Genomic DNA, 15,955 nt, shown 5'->3' on the forward strand with positions numbered 1-15,955 from the left:
AGGCTTACTGTTGATGGAAGTGCAGGATGTTAATGGGGAAATGTAGTGTGGTTAAACCTCCAGACCTTGGCTGCTCCATGAAGATCAAGGGAGAGGTTAGTGGGATTTGTTCTGCAGAAGAGGAAGCAGGTGGCATGTCCACATCTGGCAGTTATACCATAGGAGTTTGGCCATCACCAGTAGTTGATGCAATGGGCGGTTTACCCTCCCAATCTGGCTTGAAAATTTGCATCAGCTTTGTGTGCTTTGCTTTCTGCTCATTTCTTTAAGCATTTCAGTATAAGGGGCAAATGCACTGGAGGTGAAGCTGCAATCAAGCATGGGGACTCTTCCATGTCACTGAAAATTTTTTCCAAGGCAGAATTCCATTCTGATATTTTGGCTGCTGTGAGAGGGACAATTCTTGGCGTCTTGGGCTGACTCCCATCACAGTCCTCATAGCTGACTCCTCCTACAACTTCCTTGGCCATTTCATCCAAGTCTTCATTGGTGGGTCTACTACGTTCTCTGCCAAAATTTCCTCCATGGCTCCTTTTTTTTTTTTATTCATATTTGCATACAATGTTTGGGCATTTCTCCACCCTTTCCCCACCCCCTCCCTTACCCCCCCCCCCCTCCCCGCCCCGGCAGAAACTATTTTGCCCTTATCTCTAATTTTGTTGAAGACAGAGTATAAGCAATAATAGGAAGGACCAAGGGTTTTTGCTGGTTGAGATAAGGATAGCTATACAAGGAGTTGACTCGCATTGATTTCCTGCCTCCACGTCGTCCTCAAAGCCTTTTCCACTTATTTGTCGTGAGATATGTATTATGTTCTTGACAATGTTCTTTATAGTTTCTGTGACACCTTCAAATTTCTCCACGCCGTCTGGTCAAATATTTTTCCAGCAGCTATTGATAGTGGTTGGTCTGATGCTGCCCCAAGCTGTGCCAATATAATCAATAATGTGACGGACTTCCAATAATCCATCATAGTGGTTTTCTTGTTGGCCTTGAGAGTCTCGCAAGCCTTGGTGTAAAGCGCCCTTCTACAGTGTTCCTTGAAAGCTTTTATTATGCCCTGACCAAGGGGTCGTATGAAATGTGGTGTTTGGGGGCATACAATGAACTTCTGTGTTGGGGTGTGCATTTTTTAGTTCTTCCCGGCAATGGATGGCGGTATTACCCAAAATTAACAAAACCTTGAAGGCAACATTTCTGCCTTGCAGATAGTGTTCGACTTCCGGGATGAAGCAGGTGTGAAACCAATCAGACGTCATCTACGCCCTTTTGTTCCACCTCCAGTGGACCGGCATTTGTCCCCTGTTTTTCCCTGTCAGTGCTTGTGGATTTGGGGCTCTGTACACCACTAAGGGTTTGCACTTAAAGTCGCCCTTGGCAATGGTGCACAAGAGCAAGGTGACATGGTTTTGGAATGACTTAAAGTCAGGGGTTCGGGAGGCCATTTGCGTTATATAGGCCCGTTTGCCAACAGCCTTGTAAAGCAAACCAGTCTCATCCGCACTGAACGCCTGCTCTGGCTCATAACCCTTTGTCCACATAACGCTCAGCAGTGTCCTTCAATTCTTCCGCAGCCTCGCGATCTGCAGGCCTCGCCCCACCAAGCCTCACGGTCCTCACGCTCCCCGAGAACGGTCCCTCGTTTCTCTGACCGTAGATTTCTTTGGCTTTCAGTCTCACAACAGTACTGTCCCTTATGCTTTTTTTTTTTTTTTTAATCCGCTGTCATCTCGTGAATCCACCAATGGAGCCGCTTTTCCATCTTTTCCATTGTTTCATCACGCACCATAGATGTCAACTGAGCACTTTCTGGGGCGGCCTCACGGACGTATTTCCTTTTCCTTTTTCTTGATGTAGCGGATTGTTGACTCGTTCACTTTGAACTCTCGGCCAACGGGCACTGTAACTTATGCCTGAACGGAGCTTATCTAACACGCGGATTTTCTCCATCAGACACATCACAGACTTCCTGCGCTTAGGAACACTAGGCAGCACCTCCGCAATACGCTTGGGGGGCATTTTAGACATTAAAATCACCTACAAAAAAAAAGCACAAAAAAATGAAGAAAATGCACTAAAAGTCTACATGAAGGATCTGTTTACAGCAGGGGAGTAGAAGCGAGAACGCGGAGCTTCAATCTTATTTAGCTACAAACTGGGAACTTCCACCTTTGCAAGCCAAAGTTTCATTCTCTGCGCATGCTCGGGGATAACTCTAGAAAGCGTTCCGATTATTGACTTGAGGGTTATGAAAAAGTATATACATATTAAGTGAATTTGAACATAGAAATTCAAGAATGATGGGAGTAGGACGTATTTTATAAGCAGGTAATTTTATTTAAGCACATTTACTCAATCGAGGCTGCGAAGTAGCTCTCGCTGAAGACTACAAATTCCAGCATGCATTGCTTCGAGGCGCAACGCGTGCTGAGGCGCAATGCATGGTGGGGTGCAAGGGCCACGGAAGTGTACGACTAGAGACATCGGCCGGAAGTGTCGTGTTTGGACCACGTGGCACTATCTGCGCATGTGCAAACACTTCCAGGGCCACCCTACCTGTGGCCCCCTCAGCTCTATGGTCTCTCCCTAGAGCTTTGCTGTTGGGGATAGCCGCTGTAGTCCTGTGGGTTGCGTGGCCCCGAGCGGCAGCAATATGGAAGAATTCGACTCCGAAGACTTCTCCACTTCGGAGGAGGACGAGGACTACGTGCCGTCGGGTAAGCTATTCCGCCTGAGGAGAGAGGCGGATTGCCCCGCCCCTCGCTTCCCGAGAGGCCAGCGCAGTCCCCGCGGGCGTCGGTGCTGTAGTCGCGGTAGCTCGGCGTCCAGCTCTTAGGACTCTAGTTCGCAGAGCGGCCGCAGCCGTGTGGCGGGTCGGTTGCATCCGGCCGCCGCCCCCTTTCGGAGCGTGGGAACCCGCACGTGAGCGCGGCCCCTATCTGGGGACGCTGGCGGCGCGCCCGGCGACACCGCGGCTCTGAAGCCTCCTGCAGCTGACGCTAGTGGTGGATGGTGTGTTCAGACCCGGCCCGAGGGCATGGCCGGCCGCCACCACGTCCACTTTTAAAACGATGATGTAGTTCGTCCCTTTGCAGTGTCTACTCAATGCTGTCCTCCAGGACTTTTTTTTTTTTTTTCGGATAAGCATCTCAACCCGAATGAGCCAAGATAATTTTTATCACCCAAATTTACCCTTGTCTCATCCTGCACCTTTATCAGACTTAACCTTTTTTAATTTTGGTGGGACTGGGGTTTCAACTCAGGGCTTCGCACTTGCAGCCAGGCACTGTACCACTTGAATCACTCCTCCAGTCCATTTTGCTCTGGGTTATTTTGGAGATAGGGTCTTAAGAACTCTTTGCCGCCCTGGCCTCGAATCTGGATCCTCTCGATCTCAGCCTCTCTAGTAGCTAGGATTACAGGCATCAGCCACCAGTGCCTTAAAAGTATTTATGCCCTACAATCACGTAGGTGCAAAACAGTCATACCCTCACCCTCACCCCCAGTTGTCCTTATTCTGTCTCTCAGTCCATCCAATTAATAAGTTCTGTTGTGTCTGCGTGGAAGATGCTCCCTGAGCTCTGGCTCACCGGTTTCACTGCTTCCCATTCATTCTGAGTTACCATTCTCCTTCGCTAGGTGTTTCCATAGCTTCTTGACTGCCCTGACTCCATCCTCGTCTACCAATGTTAGTCTTAGGCCAACAGCCACAGGGACCATTTCCTAAAACGAGTTTGCATTTTAATCAAACTTGCACATACATACACTTAAACACAAACACTTCTAAAAGACTTGCCTTGAAAACCTACACATTTCCCATCACCCCTTCATCAATATTCAGGCCTCCCCAGAGGAAGCTGCTTTCCACTTGGACTTAACCCATACATGGTGGGGTGGGGGTTTTTTTTGTTTAATCCCCGTCCTCCCAGCTCATTTCTCTGTCCGAAATACATTCTTCAACCTTGCAGCCCTCCCCAGCCTGCCGAAGTACCTGTGTTCAATTTTGGTTAGATAGATATTCCGTGTTTACTTTTTTGTAATGTCTGAACTCGCTGCTCACCGCTGGCCCACATTATGATTGTTTTAAGTGCACTACTTTTCTCTGGAGTTAATAATTGCGTGGTGGCTCACGCCCTTAATGTAGCTACTCAGAAGGCAGAGATCAGGAAGGATGGCTGTTGGAAGTCATTCCCTGCAAATAGTTTCGTGAGACCCTATCTCAGAAAAAAACCCTTCACAAAAGGCTGGTTGAATGGCTCAATGTGCAGGCCCTGAGTTCAAGCCCAAGTATCACAAAACAAAACAAAAAACTACTCAGCTGGCCATGCTGTTACTTTTTTTTTTTTTTTTTTTGGAACAGGGATTTATACTCAGAGCCTCCTGCTTGTAATGCAGGCACGCTACCTTTTGAGTCGTGCCCCAGCCCTTTTTGCTTTGGGTATTTTTGAGCATCTTTACTGGTATCCTCTTATGTCTCCTATACAACTGGGATTACAGGTGCACCCAACCTCACCCACATTTTTTGTTGAGATGGAATCTCACTTTGTGCCTGGGCTGCTTCAAACTGCTGTCCTCCTGACCTTCATCTCCCAGGTAGATGGCATTACAGGCCTGAGCCACCTCACCTGTCCTTTATTACTAATTTGACTGTGAACTTTCAGAATAAGCCATTTCCCAAAATACTTAAGATTCTTTAGGTATTCACATTCATCTTTTGGAAGTTAATCTTTACCTATGACCTCCAATTTGATGTGGTTGCCCTCCTATGACTTTGAGGGGTTTTTTTGTTTTTCTGTCTGTTTTTTTTTTTTTTTTTTTTTTCAATACTGGGGTTTCCTATACCTTCAGCCATAGGATCTATTTGCTGACTTCAAACCATGATTCTTGATCTCTGCCTCCTGGGTGGCTTGGATTATAGGCATGAGCTGCTGGTGCCAGGCTGTACTATTCCTTCCTCCTCTTTTCTTTTTTTTTTGGTGGCAGCACTGGGGTTTGAACTCAGGGGTTCACACTTGCTGAGCAGGTGCTCTTCCACTTGAGCCTCTCTGCCAACCCATCTTTGAGATTCAAACCTAGGACCTTCCATCATCATCACCACTCTGGCTGTTCCTTTTAGCTTCCTACTGGATTCCCTCTTTCTTGGCTCTCATGTGGCCTTCATGTGTGCCACCAAAATGAGAATAAATCCTTTAATAACTTCTTGAGGACGATGGATGACAGAAACTTTTTTGTTTTGTTTGAGAACTTAAATGTCTGAAAGTTACTATGCTATCTGCAGGCTTTATTGATTGGTTGGTTGATAATAGAATTCTAGGTTAGAAATAATTTCTGTCAGAATTTTAAAGGTGTTGCTTCATTACTTTCTACCTAGTGTTGCTGTTTAGAACTTGGGGCTGAGGGTGTGGCTCAAGTGTTGGAGTGCTTGCCTACCTAGCAAGAACTCCGTTTTATTTTCTCTTCGTTGTGTAGGATCTTTTCTTTCTGGAAGCAGATAGTATCTGCTCCCATTTTCTGATAATGTCATCATGCTACACCTTGATTGAGTCTGCTTTTGGTTATTGTGCCAGACCTTCTGGGAACTTTTTTTTTCTTTCCAGAAAAATTTGTTTTTTTAACAATTTCTGTTTCCTATTTTCTGATTTATTTTTCTGGAATCTTCATTATTCATATGATAAACCTACATTAGACCTTCAGGACAGTTCTTCTATCATTTTCTCCTTTTTTTCTATCCTTTGACTTTTCCCCATTTTACAGGTATTATCAGCATTTCATCTTCCTATCCTATTGAGTTTTTCCTCCCTCCATATTCTTAATTTTAAATAACTGTTTTGTTCTTTGACTGTTCTTGTTTCACAAATGTAGTATTTTATCACTTTAAAGATATTAATGCTTTAAAATCATGTTTAACTTCCATATGTAAGATTTACTCTGTTCAGTGCACTGTTCTATGACTTTTTGGAAATTGTTTAGCATAATTACCCAAATTAACAATTTCAAGCCTTCCATTCTCCCCCAAACCAAAATTCCCTGAGCTACACTTTGTGGTCAAACAACTGTCCTTTAACCTCAGAGTCAGCCTCTCTGGCAACCACTGGTCTGCTTACTGTCTACATATTGTTGCCTTTTCCAGAAAGTAATAGAAATGTAATCATAACAGTGATTGTTTTGTGTCTGGTTTCTTTCACTTGGCGTAGAATGTTTGTGATTTACCCATGCTGCTGTACCTATCAGGAGGTTGGTTGTTCTGTTGTATGAATGTGCCAGTTTGGGCACATATGAAGAAGTACATAAATAGACATTTATTCCATTTGCTTAATAAAAGGTGGCATATTTCATACACTCTTCTTTCACCTTTCTTCCCCGTTTTTTCTTTGTAACTTAACATTGTATTCTACAGGTAAATACATAAAAGATCCTGCATGTTCTTTTATAGTGGGTTTGTAGTATTTCATTATCTAGATGTACCATAGTCTGTTCAACCACTTTTTCCAGTCTTTTGTTTCATAACCGGCACTGGAGTAAATAACCTACTATATATTTTGGCATAGAATTCTACAAGTGAGAATGCTGAACTGAAAGATAAATACATTGTGGTTTTATTAGATATTGCCAAATTCTCCTCCAGAAGGTATTTGTTAAGAGTTACTGATATCTAGCAAAATTACAGATGCATAAGTGTACTGGTTGCAGGGCTGGCCGAGTGGCTCAGGTGGTAAGAGCTCCTGCCTAGCAAGTGTAAGGCCCTGAATTCAAACCCTAGTGCCACCATAAAAAAAAAAAAAGAAGTGTGCTGGTTGCTGTTTGGCCCTGCGGACATTATTTGCACAACAATGGCAACCTTTAATGGTGTTCTGTATTTGACTCAATTTATAAAAATGTGAAACACACACATGGAAGGGTAGTTTAAGAACTACAAAGCAAATGAATACTCATCTCATCCAGTTTAAGAACCAGATTATCAGCTCCAAAGATACTCCCGTGTAATTTTTAAATTTCTTTTATTTATTTATCCTATTTATTGATCTTTGCAATACTGGGGCTTGAACTGAGGGCCTACACCTTGAGCCACTCCACCATCTGTTTTTTTGTGATGGGTTTTTTCGAGACAGGGTCTCACCAACAATTTGCCCTGGCTGGCTTTGAACCACAATGCTCTTGATCTCTGCTTGCTGAGTAGCTAGGATTATAGGTGTGAGCCACTGGCATTCAGCTTGATTTTATTTTAATAGTTTATCACCTACACAAATATAGTTTCAAAAAGCTGAGTAGTAACTAAAATCTAACTGTAAGAAAAAGACAGTACTGCTGGTAGTCTCAGTGTTCAGCCATAGCATTCACGTTGGCTACTTGCACACCTCTGATTTCTTTAGAGTACCTCTGCACACAACAGTGCTGGGCATCTCCCTGTCTAGAGGCTTTGGACTACCTTCCAATAAAGTGCTCTGACTTCTGCTGGGAACAGTGCTGGTGGAGTTAGTTGCCATGACTTAGAGCTAGAGAGGACTAAAGGGTTCCAACTGTTTCTCTTAAAGCTTTCTCCTGATTTGAGAAGACTCAACCTCATGGTGGGCTTCAGATGTAGCCAACACTATTGATCCCTAGGCCTTTTGAGGATTCTGCATTGTGCATCGATTTAGGCTTTTACTTTTCCTCAGGTCTGCCGGTAGTTACAACTTGGTCTCTAGGTTCCAGAAATGTGTGGCTGTTGTCTCCTTACCTGTTCTTTCTAGCATTGTAGGAAAATTCTTTTTTTTTTTTTTTATTATATTACTGTTGTACTGGAGGTACATTGTAACATTTACAAAAGTTCTTAGGACGTTATCATAGTTGAATTCACCCCTTTATCATTCTCTTTTACTCCACCACCTTCCTGGAATAGTTTCAGTAGGTCTCCTTTTTTCATTTACATAAATGAGTGCATAGTATTCCCACCATATTCACTCTCCTACACCCTTTCCGTATGTCCTTCCCCCTCCCACTGGTACCAACCCCCAGACAGGACCTGTTTTGCCTTCCTGTTCTGTTTTTGTTTTTTTAAACAATGGTATTTTTATTTGAGCTATAAGGGTATTTCATTGTGACATTTCCATTGAAGATTCTTTTGCTGTAGTCTTTTTATGGGGTTTCAGAAGGAAGCACAGTTACTTTGGAACTCACTTTTCTCCTAATGAAATCCAGTCCTGGCTTGGTGTTTGAAAAACCAGACTGGTTTCCATTTTGGAACCTTTATGTATTATATTGGCCTTGAATATGTATTTTCTAGATTTTCACATGCTTGGCTTCTGCTTCTCCTTCTCTTCTTCCTTCATCATCATCTTTGCTATCATGTTTTAGTTTTCAAGAGTTTTAAAAATTTTTTTGTAGTTTTGGGGGAGTATTTAAAATTTGTTTTAATTATATTTTTTTTGGTGGTACTGGGATTTAAACTCAGGGCCTCATGCTTGCTAGGCAGGTGCTACCACTTGAACCACTCTTTCTTTCTTTTGGTGTTTTTTTGAGACAGGGTCTTGCCCTGTAGCCCAGGCTGGCCTTGAGCTTGTCATTCTTTTCCTTCCTTCCTGAATGCTGGGATTACAGGAGGTGTGTGCCATCACATCTGGCTTTATCTTATTCTTATTTCATAAATACTGTAGTTATTTCCTATTTCTTTGAAATACTAAATATAAAGAATTGTTCTTAAGTTTTTGGGTTTTTCCTTCTGATTACTGTACTGTTTCTTCTGAATTCCTTTCTTTTTGAGTCTTGCCTTTCATATTAGAGGCTTTCCTCAAGTGTTTGGTAGTAGTTGGTTCACTGTAAGATTGAATTTATAGGATTTTCAAAACAGAACTATTTGTAATGACTCCAAACTGGAAACAACCTAAAAGTCCATCAACAGAATGGATAAATAAATTGTGGTATAGTAGTGTAATGCAATACTATTTAGGAATGAGAATGAATAAACATTGTTACAAGTATACTGTTGAGTAAAAGAAGCCAGACACAAACCAGAATGGTGGCACATGCCTATAACTCCAACATTCAGGAGGCTAAGGCAGGAAGATTGTGAGTTCCAGGCCAGCTTGGGCAATATAGCAAGTTCCACACCAGCCTGTGATACATAGTGAAACCTTGTCAGGAAGGGAGGAGTAGACACAAAAGGAGTACATATTGTAGTCTTCTGTTTTAAAGTTCAAAAACAGGCAAAACTAATCTGAGGGGTTGAAAGTCAAGATAGTGGTTTCCTTTGGAGTGGGGGCAGTGACTAGTTACTAGAAGGGGACACAAAGAACTTTCTGGGATGCTGGTCATGTTCTGTTTCTCAAGCCTAGGTCCTGGTTTACTGTGTATGTCTTTACTGAGCTGTACATTTGATTTATGTGCTTTTTGGTATGCACACTTCAACTGGAAGTTTATATGAAACTTAAAAAGGAGAAAGCTAATTGAATCTCTGTATGAGTAAGGTTGGTATATTGATGGGTGCCCACAAAGTGTAGTCAGATCAGACATCTGGGTGAAGCTGTTTTGTTGGGGACCCCTGAATGTTCACGTCTGAAGATGGGACAGAGATGTGTTTATTAGTTAAGTGTAAGTCTTCATTTCTTTCTAAACCTCATTTATAGGCAAAACAGGGTATCTTTTTTTTTTTTTAATTTTTTTTTCTTTTATTATTCATATGTGCATACAAGGCTTGGGTCATTTTTCCCCCCTGCCCCCACCCCCTCCCTTACCACCCACTCCACCCCCTCCCTCTCCCCCCCACCCCCTCAATACCCAGAAGAAACTATTTTGCCCTTATCTCTAATTTTGTTGTAGAGAGAGTATAAGCAATAATAGGAAGGGACAAGGGTTTTTGCTAGTTGAGATAAGGATAGCTATACAGGGAGTTGACTCACATTGATTTCCTGTGCGTGGGTGTTACCTTCTAGGTTAATTTTTTGATCTAACCTTTTCTCTAGTTCCTGTTCCCCTTTTCCTATTGTCCTCAGTTGCTTTTAAGGTATCTGCTTTAGTTTCTCTGTGTTAAGGGCAACAAATGCTAGCTAATTTTTTAGGTGTCTTACCTATCCTCACCCCTCCCTTGTGTGCTCTCGCTTTTATCATGTGCTCATAGTCCAATCCCCTTGTTGTGTTTGCCCTTGATCTAATGTCCACATATGAGGGAGAACATGCGATTTTTGGTCTTTTGGGCCAGGCTAACCTCACTCAGAATGATGTTCTCCAATTCCATCCATTTAGCAGCGAATGATAACACTTCGTTCTTCTTCGTGGCTGCATAGAATTCCATGGTGTATAGATACAGGGTATCTTGTTTTTGAAAGAAAACAAGGTGAGGTAGGCTCATGAGCACTTTGGGAAGTGTATTAGTAGAATTGGAATTTCCATTCATTCATTCACTCACTTTCATTCAGCAAATACTTAAAAATCAAGATATGCAGAGTCCACGTCCTCAGAGAGTGTAGAGCAGAACAGAAATTGAAATATTAAATATGAGTGGGATGAGTTATGGGGGGAGTATAGACTGCTTTGGGAGTCTAGGATAGAAGTACCTAGTCTTCAGTGCAGCACAACTTCCCTGAGGAAATTGTTTTTGTTAGAAAAAGAATAAGGGAAACAATTGGATTTTTTTTGTAATGGAAGTGTTTTATCTTGATGTGAAAACCTTTGTTCCTAACTGATGACCTTATTATGTGATTTCAGGTGGAGAGTACAGTGAAGATGATGTAAATGAATTAGTGAAGGAAGACGAAGTAGATGGTGAAGAACAGACCCAGAAAACCAAAGGGAAAAAAAGAAAGGCTCAGAGCATTCTGGCCAGGTGACCACCCGTCTGCCCTCCAGGCCCTGATAGTCAAAGGCTGTTCTCACAGTCGTCTTAATTGCTGAGATTGATCTGATGATAGTTTGGGGTTTTTTTGTTTGTTTTTGTTTTTTTGGTATTGGGATTTGAACTCAGGGCCTGTACACCTTGAGCCGCTCTACTAGTCCTTTTTTGTGTTGGGTATTTTTGAAACAGGGTCTCACGAACTATTTGTCTGGGCTGGCTTCGAACCTCAATCCTCCTGATCTCTGTCTCCTGAGTACTTAGGATTATAAGTGTGGGCCACTGGTGCCCAGGTGATGATACATTTTTTAACTGTGTGGATTTTTAAACCCTTTTCTCTTTGAGGAAAACTTTTGCTGATATATTTTAGAATTAACTTTTTTCTTTAAGTGGTACTGGGATTTGAACTCACGGGTCTTGTGCTTGCTTGGCAGGCACTACCACTTGAGCCATTCTGCCAGCTAGAATTAAATTCTTGGTCTCTGGCAAACTTTGAAAATTTTTAGGCTTTAACTGAAAAAAAAAAAAAAAGGTAAAATATGCATATGGTTAAACAAAAAAGTACAAACTCTGCCTGTTGTGTCTCTCTTGCTATGTTTTCTAGGCTGGGCTCACTCACTCACTTCAGTCTCCCAAGTAGCTGAATTACAGTCAAGCACCACCATGCCTGCCTTGCATATTGTCTCTCACTTATTTTAGTTCACAATTTGGTCATGGTATGGCAGTACATTTAGACATACCTCATTCTTTTCAGTGATTGCGTAGCATTACATTATATGAATAGTCTTTTGTCTTTTTTTTTTTTTTTTTTGGTGCTGGGATTGAACCCCGGGCCTCGCACATGCTAGGCAAGCACTGTGCCACTGAGCTACATCCCAGCATGAATAGTCTTTATTTCATTTAAGCATTACTTTATTGAGGAACGTTTGGATTGTACCTCATCTTTACTACAACAAACAAAACTGCAGCAAATACTAATTATATGTCTTTGTATATGTGTACAGGTATATCTAAGTCACATTTGTAGATGAAAATTTGTTTTATCTAAGATTATATGCAGTTAAAAAGAAAGTTTTGTTTTTGGTGGTACTGTGGTTTGACCTCAGGGCCTCATGCTTGCTAGGCAGGCATTCTACCACTTGAACCATTCCCCCAGTCCTTATTTGTGTTGAGTATTTTCGAGATAGGATCTCACAAGCTGTTTACTAAGGCTGGCTTCAAGCCTCAATCCTCCTAATCTCTGCCTTCTGAGTAGCTAGAATTATAGGCATAAGCCACCAGTGCCTGGCTTAAAAATTTTTTAAATGTAAATTTCCTTCCATAGGCCTGGTACTGGATTATACAGAAGAGCATCTTTGTAGAAGTCTTTTACCTCACTGGTGTTTTTGTCTTCCTGGGCACTGAAGCAGAAACCAAATTATAGTTTATGAGAAGGAAAAAAAAAAAGAACTTAGATAGTAGGTGATCACTTAAAGTCAAAGCAGTATAAAAAGCAATATACCTGTAAGTCTTGGGCCCAGTTCTCTTGTTCATGAGTTTCTCTATATTGCAACTTTAATTTGCTTAGAAAGTGGCCCAAAATACTGATATATTTTTCCTCTGGGAACTTCTAGAAGAAATAATGCAAATACATTTGAAAATCTTTGCAGTAGAATTTGTTCTCCAAAAGTAAAAAAAAAAAAATATTTGGCATATATATGTCTTTAGAATATTTTTTCTGAGGCTGGTGAATTAACTCAAGTGGTAGAGTGCCTGCCTAGCAAACATGAGGTCTTGAGTTCAAACCCCAGTACTACCAAAAAAAAAAGAAGAAGAATATTTTTTCTGAACAGATTAGTTCTGTGAGGTGATTTTTAGATGTTTTCTTAATCTTGACTTAGAACACTAAAATTTGATTTAAGTATTAGGGAAAATGTTGACAGCAAGAAGCCATTCTTTTTTTTTTCCCTTTTACAAAATCTGTTTACCTCCCTTGTTTTAAATTTTTCTCAGATATGCAAGATGACATTTGTAGTTGAGGAGGGGATATCATTATTTTGCATTGTGTGTCTTGTTTTTCCTTTTGTGGTGACTGTTGGTGATTAGGAAGAGGAAGCAAAGTGGCCTCTTGTTAGAAGAAGAGGAGGAGGAGACCAGGGCTGAATCTGGAGGGACTAGCAGTGAGGAGGAAGATGAAGCAGAAGAGCAGGAGAAAGGCATTGGATCAGAAGTTGCAAGGAAAAAGAAGGAGGATGAACTCTGGGCCAGCTTCCTCAATGATGTGGGACCAAAATCAAAAGTGCCCCAAAGTACACAAGTTAAGGTAAGTTTTGAGATTAATGAGATGAATATCCCTCCAGAAATACCCTAAGTTCCTCAGAAAGGGTTTTGGTTTTGTTTTTTTTTTAATTTGCAAACTGAGATTTGAATTATACTGCACAAAGCAGACTAGAAGCTGTGTGTGTGTGTGTGTATATGTGTGTGTGTGTGTGTGTATGTGTGTGTGTGTGTGTGTGTGTCTGTCTGTCTGTCTTTCTCTGTGTGTGTGTGTGTGTGTGTGTGTGTGTGTGTGGTTCTAGGGATTGAACCCAGGGCTTCCCTGCATGCTAGACAAGTGCTACAGCACTTGAGCCAGTTGATTAGAGATGGAACATTGAAGAACAGCCATAAATAGCATGCTGATAGTTCTGTTAGGGTTACACTTTGGTGAAGACGATTACATTTCTTGTTCTTTTCACAGACAGGAGAGGAGACTGAAGAGTTGAGTTCAAGTAAATTGTTGGTCAAAGCAGAAGAGCTAGAAAAACCTAAAGAAACAGAAAAAGTTAAAATCACCAAGGTGTTTGATTTTGCAGGTGAAGAAGTGAGGTAAGAGGACTTATATAAGCTAATAAAGTTAGTGAAACAAGTTCCTTAAAAAAAAAAAAAAAAAAAAAGAGCACCTTTCTAAATGGTGTTAGATAATCTCTTCTCATTCCAACCCATCTTAATATTTTGGAAGAGTTTGTACTTCCATTTGCTCATTGCATGCTAATATGACTTTGGATACATCATTATTTCCTTTATTAGTTTCCTGAACCATGAAGTAGCAGCCCCAGTGAGATTTTAAAATCAGGTAAGAATTGAAAAATGCTAGGAAAAAATTTGGTTCCAATATTATTTCCTCATCTTAATATTTTTTAAATTGGTTTGAGGTTTGTTTACTATAGTTTAGAAAAACAGTAGAAGCTTCCTATCTTGATCAGTTTAGCCTACTGGCTGTTGTAGGTAAGAGCCACATGCCTGGAATTTCTTTTTCCCTATTTATTTAAATTTATTATGTGAAAACAGCTGACCTGTAATTTAGAGCTAAATGAGAGCAGATGAAATGCTCATTGTTTTGTAGGTACAATAATTTTTTACTGTCATTTCCATTGGCAGTAACAAATTAGACCTGGAGGCGCTCTGCAGGTTTCCCTTAAAATTATGCTTAAAAATAATGCCTGTTTCCTAACAATTATAGTCATTCCTCAGTATGCATGGGAGGTAGGTTCTAGGACCCCTGAGAATGCCACAGTCCTCAGCTACTCATGTCGCTTACATAAAATGGTGCGGTATCTGCATATAACTTAATGCTCAACCGTCTGTGTAATTGACTCATCTTCTAATTATTTGTAATACCTAACAAGTGTAAATGCCATGTATAGTTGTATTGTTCAGGGCATAATGACAAGTGTTGACTGATGGCAGTGTTTTATTCTGAGTATTTTGTCTGTACTTGGTTGAATCAACTGTGGAATGCACTAATACAGAGGTTCAACTATATTTAATCTGGTAAAAATATGTTTTGGAAAACGGAATTTAGTACTGTCAGTTTTATTAATAGTATGGGACAAAAATGACTCTTTTTTATTTGGTGGGACTGGGGTTTCAACTTAAGGCTTCAAACAAAAATTTACTATTTTAAAATATTTCTCACAAACATTTTCTCTGAAAAATCTCATACTTACAGAAATTTCGTAAGAATAGGATTATAGTGAATACTCATGTACTTTTCATTATCTATTATTGTTCAGTGTTTTGCTTTTTTTTTGTATCCTGCCACTTTTTGCTTCTGTTTATATTTGTTTTTTCTGGTTTTTTTCTGGCAGCACTGAGATTTGAACTCAGGGCCTCACTCTTGCTAGATAGGCATTCTTACTACTTGGGCCCCTCTGCCAGCCATATATTTGTGTTTTTTGCAAGTAATTTTGAGAATTACTTGTAACCACTATAACACATCATTCTTGAATGCTTTAGCAGGTCTCCTAAAAATAAGTATTATTTTTCTTTGCAACACAATATAATTCTTATATCAGCAAGTTTAATGTCTGAGCAAATTACTACTTATGATTTAAAATTTTCAATCTGTTGTAGACCACTACTTTTGTAAAACACAATAAAGGAATTGCTAGAAAATATTAAAAAAGATATATAAGCGCAAATATTTAATAAGATTCAGTAGACACAAAATAACATTTCTGTAAATATAGTCAAACAATATAGGAAAGGGGAAAGAATACAGACTGGTTCATTAAAAGTATGAATATAGGTAATTGATATAGGAATCACTATTCATGCTTTTTACTTAATAAAAAAACTTTCTTTCACTAGAAATACCAGTTTTAATATTAAAAATCAGACACACTCTGAATAATTCTGTTTAATAAAAATTTTATTGGAACAGAAAAGTTTATTTCTTGTTAATGTATCTAATAAAAGTTGGATTGATAACAGCACTACTCCAAAAGAAAATATACAAGTAAATTATTTCTTTGTTGGTTTTCTTTTCTTAAAAAAATAACACTTAGGACTGGGGATGTGGTTTGGTGGTAGAGCTCTTGCTCTGGAGAGCAAATTCAGGGCTCATGCATGTTGGGCTTGTGCTCTACCCCTGAGTTATATTTCAAGTTTGTGTGTAAATGCCATTGGAGTTTGATAGATTCATTGCTTCATTAGCAAAAACATTTCTGCAAAGAGCTCTGTACATAGTTGTAGTATTACATGTCAAAAAACAAACTCAATATATGAAGGATTATGGTGTCAAGACAGTGTAACATTGTTTGGTACTCAGTTTTTTTTGAATCCCTTCTTTGATCATCATAGTTTATCACTGTTGCTGCATTCAGAAGAGGAGGATGTTTATAAAAACAT

The 15,955-nt window shown here is 40.3% G+C and overlaps 1 protein-coding gene across 7 annotated transcripts in view; it reads left to right on the forward strand.

The window, feature by feature from the left end:
* The first annotated feature begins 2,502 nt into the window (after positions 1-2,502).
* Positions 2,503-15,955, forward strand: part of Cfdp1 (craniofacial development protein 1) — a 106,555-nt gene continuing 93,102 nt past the window's right edge. For 3 of the 7 annotated variants that reach the window (XM_074055646.1, XM_074055647.1, XM_074055648.1), the window contains exons 1-4: positions 2,508-2,717; positions 10,681-10,798; positions 12,890-13,106; positions 13,524-13,651. In XM_074055646.1, the coding sequence (XP_073911747.1) occupies positions 2,654-2,717; positions 10,681-10,798; positions 12,890-13,106; positions 13,524-13,651 (527 nt within the window). In that variant the 5' untranslated portion in view covers positions 2,508-2,653. Of the gene's footprint in view, positions 2,718-10,680; positions 10,799-12,889; positions 13,107-13,523; positions 13,652-15,955 lie in introns of all 7 variants that reach the window. The other 4 variants (XM_074055644.1, XM_020160162.2, XM_074055645.1 and 1 more) reach the window with 3 other exon arrangements.

The sequence above is a fragment of the Castor canadensis genome, chromosome 15, assembly GCF_047511655.1.
Source record: "Castor canadensis chromosome 15, mCasCan1.hap1v2, whole genome shotgun sequence".
NCBI lineage: Eukaryota > Metazoa > Chordata > Mammalia > Rodentia > Castoridae > Castor > Castor canadensis.